The following is an 8,396-nucleotide window of genomic DNA, read 5'->3' as shown; positions in this document are numbered from 1 at the left end:
CAGTCTGCTTCCGTGGCTGGTTTTAGCACGACTGGAATGAGTGCTGCTACGCGGCGCCCTCTTTGGGTACACAGAGAAAGTTCTCCTACCACGTGGCACCAGGTATTTTTAACTTAATCCCCCAAGAGTTCTAAAATTAGCCAGGGTCCGAGCTGCATGTCGCCCTCTTGGGTAGGGATGGCAAAATATAACCCGACCCACCAATCCAATCTGCGTTCGATCCGTCATATACAGGTTTGGATTTGGCCTAAACAAGTTTAAGTCGTAAACAAGTTGACGTATTTAACATGTTTATTAATTGAATTAGATATATATTTTAAATATCTGATCTATTTAATCCGTATAACTTATTTAACTATTGAGCTGATAGATAAGGATCACAACCTACAGCACAAGGGCCGGCCCAACTATCCCTCTCGGCTCGCTTTCACCGCCTCGGCCCAACTCCCCGCCTCGGCCCGATTTCACCGCGAGGTCCACCGTCCGCGACTTCTCCTTAGGGTTGGTGTTTGTCCAATGGCGCCGCCCGAGTTCTCTTTCGCTCTCCCCTCTCCTCGCCTCCGGATTCTTAACCTCCCGAGCTCTCTTCTTTGCCTGTCCCTCTTCTCCTCTCCTCCGGACCTCCGCCTCCGCCCTCTCCTCCCCCTTGCCGACTACTTCCGCCTCCCCGTCGACAGCCGCCCAAGGAGACCATCCTTATCACAGCCAAGAACTTCCTATCTCTTTACCTCGCTCGCATCGCTCGGGTTTCAATTTACTTTCTGCAGGTTTTTAGAGTTGTTAGGGTTTTGCCGCCGTCGTTCTCTCGATTCTTTTGGTGGTGGAGATAGAGAGAGGCGAGATACAATAGAGTCATGCCGCGGCCGGAGATACAGGCCCCGCCGGAGATCTTCTACAACGAGGCGGAGGCTCGCAAGTATACCACCTCCTCTCGAATCATCGAAATCCAAGTCAGTTGTTTCTTTCTTTCTCCATCTCTCTGTGTCTCCCTTCCTTTTTTTTTTAATAGGGTTTATAATCTTCTTTCGTTGCTAGGGGTTATAATCTACTTGTCCCCTAATTATTGTTTCAGGCGAAGATTTCTGAGAGGGCTCTGGAGCTTCTTGCCTTGCCCAACGACGGGGTTCCCCGGCTGCTGCTCGATATAGGTCCGATTCCCGCTTCTGATATCTCTGCTTTCTTCTTCTGTTTTTTTTTGAGCGGATTCTTTGCGTTCCTCAAAGTCGAACATGTTCTCGAAAAATTGAGATCGACACTTCTATTTATCGTTATCTCTTTCAAGAACATTAAATTGGATGCGGAATAAACAGTTCTATCTTGGGAAATTCCATGGGACATTGTATAATTATGCTTCTTGAATGGAGTATTGCTTGCTGTTGATGACCAAGTGATTTACCAGATTCTTTCTACTTCACCTGCGTACAGGAGCTGACTTGTTCTCTTCATCTGATCTCTTTTATTTCTTCATCAGGCTGCGGCTCAGGACTTAGTGGTGAGACCCTGTCCGAGAATGGGCACCACTGGATTGGCTATGACATTTCACAGTCAATGCTTGGTGAGTAAATTGCCTTTTTTTCAAAAAAAAAAAGAAATTGTGAAGATTACTCTATAACTTGTTTCTGTTTTTCATCCCACACCCCAATATTTCTTGTTCGTGACTATATTTAATTCTGTTCAGATGTCGCGCTGGAGCGTGAAGCGGAGGGTGATCTTTTGCTTGCTGATATGGGCCAGGTATAACTCTAATTTGTTGCGCGGTTGTCTCATTCATTTTTGGTCCTCTTGCCATCAAAATTTCACTTGTAAATTTACAGATGATAGGTCATCTTAGAGTAGGTACTTCATGGTCTATCTCGCAATTCATTAATTCATCTCGATAGCCTTGATGTTCCAATGCTATTTGATTCTGGTGTGGGTTGGCACCATGCAGTACTAACACATGCCATGAGCCAAAATTATCTTTGATTTGCTTGAAAATCTGAAGTAACTTTTCGAGTAGACTGCATCTTGCTTGGGATGTGACGAAATGAGGCCTACAACTGACAGGTTCATGCCAACAATTTGAATTATGTTCAAAATTATGTATCCTCTTAGGTTGGAACCACCTGGATTGATCTATATTGCCTGGTGTTGGTTAATGCTAAAGTAATGCAATATATTGCATCTTGCTGATGTTCTGCTTTGAAGTTGAGTCTAGATCTACTTCAGAGGAAAAAAAAATCAAAAGAATATGGAATACTAGGCCAGCTATTAGCAGATATTTATATTCTTACAGATTCCTTTTACCCTGTTTTAGGGACCTTCTTTAGCAGGATTATACAGAAAATGCTTTTAAGCTCTACCTTAGGTGTCTTACTAAATGTGGATTTGAGATCAATACCATTCATATTTAAAACATTGCCTTGGAACTGTTATAAAAGATATTCGTATTTACTTGCATAATGATGGCAGTAGCATGTTCGGGAAAAAAATGCTGGAAATTTTTTGTTAGCTTGCATAGTAGAAGTACTTGCATGATAATAATTGTGAAGAAATTTTGAATAAGTTTGATACAATAAAAGATATCAAGTACTTTATAGTTATAATGTGTGATTTTTGATGCTTTCTGTTCTGGTTTCTTCACTTTATTTTGTTCAGGGCCCGTTCCAATGGTAAACTGACTGTTCCTCATACTGAGTAGTCAGCTTGGTCTGTTGTACTGAAAAATGCACCTGAGTGGAATTGATATGAAGACAACAGCTCCCAAATATATAACTTCTGGTGTTTTTTTAGACCGCTCTTCATACTGAGTAGCCAGCTTGGTCTGTTGGACTGAAAAATGCACCTGAGTGGGATTGATATGAAGACAACAGCTCCCAAATATATCTTTTGGTGTTTTTTTTGTGGGAGGGGGGGGGGGGGGTATCGGACTTGACTATAGGATGAATTTGATAATGGAGTATCTTTGGTTTTTACTACCATGTTCATATGATATGGAGATTATTCATATTAATATCACTTGCTCTCATCTAAATAAGGATTGCATTAAGTTTGGTTCTTGCTTATGATTACTTGAAATTCATGGAAAATGTTTTAGGGTAGTTTGCAGTAATGCAATTACAGATTGTTTACATTGTCAATCTGAACTGATCTGATATTAAGTTAAATTATAGGGCCTAGGCTTGAGACCAGGAGTCATTGATGGTGCCATCAGTATCTCGGCCGTTCAGGTTGGCAATTTTCTCCCCTTCTCTTTCCTTTTCTTCTGACTAGCTAATTGACAATATGCTTGTTATTTTTCTTGTTTCTTTGTTGAATTTTTTATTAATATCAATATGGTTTGCAATTTTGCTAAAAATGTGCCTTTTGCAATGTTTTTCATGTTTTTCTTGATGTTATTGCCATAATTTGTCCTTGCAATTTCTAGCCATCCTGTGTTTGTAGTTTAGTTTTTGTTATACAATGAATTTTGGCAGGATGCTTTTTTTTTTGCATAGTGTTTTTTTTTAAAAAAGGAATAATTTGTTTGAAACGTTTAAAACAATATTTAGAATTCTAAATTCTTGCGATGATAATATGAATCTTATCAAAAGAAATGATGACATATAATCCTCAGTAGCTAGTATCGAGAAGCTTTATATGTAAAGAGGCATCATGAAGGGTTTGCTTAGTATCTCGATTGGCTTTTTAAAGTCTTTTCCATGTACCATTCAAAAAGAAGTATTCTTGGTCATAACAAATGGTTTCTTGTTGCTGGGATACAAATCTAGTATTTTTGAAAACCTTATCCTGTGTATTCTCAATTAGATTTAACTGATATTGATTCTTTTTTTTTTTTGCTTCTTTCTATTCCATATGTTCTCAATTGTTTGCTTCCCAACTTGCTTCTCACCACAACCTCCTAGAATAAATACAGACCCATACACATTCATGGGTACATATGCATATACATACATATGTGTCTTTTTGCAATAGCATCAACCCTTGACTTATTCCTATTTAGGGCATTGGAGAAACTATGATAATCAATTGTGTCAAAGAATGGACAATCAGTCACTAGAAGAGACTACAATAACTAATCTCATGTTATTCCAAAGAGCAATTGGAAACAATACAGTTGTATTTTGTATGCTTTACATTTCTTGATTCATTGGTGATATCCTATTTGAGTAAAACTTTTGCAAGAAGGCAAATTGATGCTTTTACTTGATTTTTTTTTTTGCGGGGGGTTGGGGGGTGTTTGTCAACAAGGTGATGCAGTTTCTTGCTTGTCATGGTATGGAAGTGTGATTTGCCGGGAAATTTTTTTATTTTAATCAAAATCTCCTTTAAGATCTTTTGAATCGTCTAACTCATGTATTAAGCATGTTCATCTTTCTATTGGAACATCTATAAAAATTTTAAAGAATACATCTTGTAACCTAAAAGTGGAGGTATAAATAAAACCAAGCATGTAAACAAATGATTAGCTATTGATAGTTAAAACCATATCCTAATCATTTTAATTTTATCCATCTCTTCTAGTAAAAGAAGCTCATTGAATAAGCTTGTTAAATTTCCCTTTTATTTGTAGCAATAGACACCCAAAAAAGAAAAGAAAAGAAGTGCTGGCGCATAGTTTGACACCAATTTGCAATTGTTTGATATTAGGTTGAGAGCCAATAATAGAAATTCTGGAATTTTGACAGATAATATGATTCATAAAGCCATGCTCTTCTAGATGGGGCTTGCAAGTTAAGATTTAAAAATTCTCATATTTTCTTGATGCATGAGCTCTTTCCCTTCCAGGAGTCACTTTTGAATAGTATCAAGCTAATGCTGAGTTTTGTGTTAACAAAGATACTCAGTTTTTTATGACTTTTGATACATGTTTACTTTCCATTAAGATTATTTGTGCTGCGGCATCCAATTTCTGCATTGGGAACTGTCGAGTTTCATCAATTCAACTATTTGATGATTTTGGTAGCCTTCTTTAGTCATAATGGGCATTTAACATTACGGTAAAATATTATGGAAACCTTTGACACTGTTGTGTATTCAAAATATAGTATGCCGTACCGTACCAGACGGAACTGGTATCGGTGGCGTACCGACACTCGGTACGCCAAAAAAAAAACTGCGTATCGTACTGTACCGACACTATGCTAGTGTGACACCTGTATGGGGTTCGGTACCGAGACGGTATACCTTGATTCAAGATCAAGCATCTTGTTGTAGGTTTGTTTGTACTTCTACCACCCTTGTTTAAATTCTTTGAAGTGAAAAAGAGTCTTCTAGCTTTTGGTCACTTGCTATTCTACAGATAAACAGAATTTCGCCCTTGCTAAGTTTCCAGTGATTATGCTTTTTTTTTCATTTTTTTATAAAATAATCCTATTCTAGCTGAACTCTGAACATGAACCACATGCAAAAAAATCAGACTTGCACTCTTATTAGCCTCCATTTCTAGATAGACAGATGCCCAACTGGTTGGTCATGTATTCTTGAATCAAGCTTTCAGTCAGTTAACTCCTGATGGAACACGTACCTTAAGTCAAAGACTCCCTCAACCGGAAAAGTAAGTTATGGTGTCATGTTTCTGACAAATGCCCGACCTTCATCCTGTATATTGTTGTAGGATTTTGAAGTCACGCTGCTTTTAGGGCCTTTTTGGATGTTGAAATCCAGTACCAGGACATTAGGTGCTGACAAGAGTAGTTTTTTGTTCAAAATAAATGAATGATTGGCTAATCCATTCCTGTCTTACCCCTTTTTTATGGATAACGAGTGTCCCTTCAGGTGATCTATCTTATTCCTAGAAACTAGGGATTTGTTGTGCTGAGCTGCCCCTGTTTCTTAAGTTGCCTCCCTTCATTTGTTCTTTGTAAAACTGAACCACATCCAAACAAGCCCTTAATGTTGATTGTATGCCCATTTCATTGCACAATTGGACAGGCTACTTTTGTAGTATTAGAATTATGCTGCTGTCATAATAAAAAAATTGATTGTTAAGTTGATTCTATTGTGGTGGTGGTGGTGGTGGTTGTTGATTTCAAGCTTATTTGCTTCTGTTATGTGCTGCTTAATTGAGCTTTCTTTTTTGAATTGGATTTTGCAGTGGTTATGTTACGCTGACAAGTCCTCTCATGAACCAAGGATGCGATTAAAGTATGTGCTTGATTCATATTCTTATTTTGATTGCATAAATTCTGTTAAATATCATGTCTTTCCTGTCATCATCATGTTAACTGTTGCTGCGGTTGCTTCACAGGGCTTTCTTTGGATCATTATATAGATGCTTAGCAAGGGGAGCTAGAGCAGTGTTGCAGCTATATGCTGAGAATATAAATCAGAGTGAGATGATCATGAGTTATGCCATGCGTGCTGGATTCGCAGGTGGTGTTGTTGTTGACTGGCCTCACAGGTATCCACAGGAAACACCTACCAATGATGGGTTTTATATGTCCAAGCTATATGCGCTAACCATTTGTTCAACCACGCAACTTTTTAAAATTTTCTCTTAAATTATCTTTTCTGTCAACTCTGTTTGCTGGTGATTGTCTATAAGTTTAGCCACATTATGAATTACAGATTTGCAGTAGAAGTTGTCATTTGGTAGGAGCCAAAGTTATGTTCATATCAAATTGTTAACGTGTATGCCCTTAGACGATTCTTATCATGCTGGTTATTTGCATGTGCATGTAGATATAAAAAGTTCTTTTAATCATACTTTAAAATGAATGGTTGCAATAGGTCTCCCGGTCCATCTTTTTTTATTAGAGATTATACATTTGGTTGAGTGTTTTTGTTGACCTCTGCACTTGAGGGGTGTTACAACACTATTTTATGGAAAGCGTGCTAAAAATTCTCTGGATAATTCTCATTATTCATATTATCTTTTCTGAAAGTAATTAAATGTCTCTCTAATGATTTTAAGGCAGGATTCCACCCACTTGCCTGCAATCTTTTCACCTTCCTAACATATTTTTCCGTTCTTCATCATTGTATACCGTCAACTTTTGAAATCTCTGCGCAAATAATGATTCTTTTCATTTTTATATTTTTCTATGTTAAATGATTTTTCTAAGCTAAGGCATTCTATTAATGACAGTTCAAAAGCAAGGAAGGCTTACCTTGTTCTCACTTGTGGTCCACCTTCCATGCAAACATCGCTTCCAAAGGGCAGAGGTGAAGATGGTGAGATGTGCAGTGATGACGATGAGAGTGGTGATGATGAAAGTCAAACGGTGAGCTTATATCTAAAATCCCCCTGAAAGTCAATGATTCTTTTTATTTCCTGGGATATTATTGTAACCATCTATTTGGTAGGACATACCATAGCGATTTGAATTGTTTGCCTATTTCCTGACATTTTTTTGTTGGAAGCGTGGTGCAAACCATTTCAGTTGGGACTGAGTTGCACAAAATCCTATATAAGTATAAACCCAGATGTAGCCTATGGTGATCTACAATGTCTGAGATACCGTCATGGTGATCTACATTGTCCTAATAATAAAAAGGAATTTTACTTGAAATTTTTGAGACTGGTGAAACTCTGGAAACGTGTGTGGGTGGTTTGGGGCTATGGCTCATGGTATTGCTAAATACAAAATTTTGTGAGCGACTAATATGCTAGTAGGAAGAATGAGATTAGCGGTATAACTGGAATATCTCATTCATCTCTTAACAATGAATTTTAACTAATTATTTATTCAATTTATTTGGATGCAGGTTGGCATATATGATCGAAACCGGCCAAGGAAGAAGTTAAAAGTAAACAAGAAAGGGAAAGGGAGAGAATGGGTTCTTAAGAAAAAGGAACAGATGAGAAGAAAAGGGCATGATATACCTCCTGATACAAAATACACAGCTCGCAAAAGGAAGGCACGCTTTTAAGTGGTCTAATCAAAGTTTTCTGTTCAAGTTAAATCACATGCAAATTTTTGTTTGAGGGAACAATAATATCTTATTAATGCTATTTCCTGTTTTATTTATAAGATAGAGGTTTCTGGGCTACCTCATACAGAGGCGTTGTGTGTAAGCTGGCTTTTGAAAGCATTTGCTTCATTTGCGAGCCATTTGGGCATTTAAAGCGTCCCATGTTTTCAAAGAAGGTAATCAGGTGACTGATTTTGTGGCATCAGGATCCAAGATGTTAGAAATAGGGAGATACAATTCCTTCTAACCTTAATTCTGTTAATGGACGATGATATAGGTCTGGTTTTGTAAGAGTTTGAGTCTGATTTTCCTTTTGAATGTACCCGGAAAAAAAAGGCATGCTTCATTTTATGCTTCAAGCTGCAGAATTGGTTCCCAGGGGAGATGTAGAACATACCAGAGCTGATCTGATATCTAAGTTAGGGATACAGATACGATATTTGATGAAATCTCTGGGCAACTCAGTTTCTCTCAGTACAGGAGCCGGCTAACCAAAGTGT

General features: G+C 37.9%; 1 protein-coding gene across 1 annotated transcript; it reads left to right on the top strand.

The window, feature by feature from the left end:
* The first annotated feature begins 512 nt into the window (after positions 1-512).
* LOC103715525 (18S rRNA (guanine-N(7))-methyltransferase RID2) lies at positions 513-8,187 on the top strand. The gene is made up of 9 exons (XM_008803183.4): positions 513-950; positions 1,073-1,148; positions 1,472-1,555; positions 1,679-1,734; positions 3,153-3,209; positions 6,077-6,126; positions 6,230-6,382; positions 7,070-7,205; positions 7,690-8,187. The coding sequence occupies exons 1-9, from the start codon at positions 855-857 to the stop codon at positions 7,852-7,854; spliced, it is 873 nt and encodes a 290-aa protein (XP_008801405.1). The 5' UTR covers positions 513-854; the 3' UTR covers positions 7,855-8,187.
* The last annotated feature ends 209 nt before the right edge of the window (positions 8,188-8,396 follow it).

The sequence above is a fragment of the Phoenix dactylifera genome, chromosome 7 (genome assembly GCF_009389715.1).
Source record: "Phoenix dactylifera cultivar Barhee BC4 chromosome 7, palm_55x_up_171113_PBpolish2nd_filt_p, whole genome shotgun sequence".
NCBI classification, from domain to species: domain Eukaryota; kingdom Viridiplantae; phylum Streptophyta; class Magnoliopsida; order Arecales; family Arecaceae; genus Phoenix; species Phoenix dactylifera.
This window is presented reverse-complemented; position numbering and strand designations above follow the sequence as displayed.

Bases quoted from the DNA above. Each gene is read 5' to 3' on its own strand.
- LOC103715525 (XM_008803183.4), top strand. From the start codon at position 855: ATGCCGCGGCCGGAGATACAGGCCCCGCCGGAGATCTTCTACAACGAG. The intron at 951-1,072 runs GTCAGTTGTTTC...TTATTGTTTCAG, and splicing joins CTCGAATCATCGAAATCCAA to GCGAAGATTTCTGAGAGGGC. The intron at 3,210-6,076 runs GTTGGCAATTTT...TGGATTTTGCAG, and splicing joins TCAGTATCTCGGCCGTTCAG to TGGTTATGTTACGCTGACAA.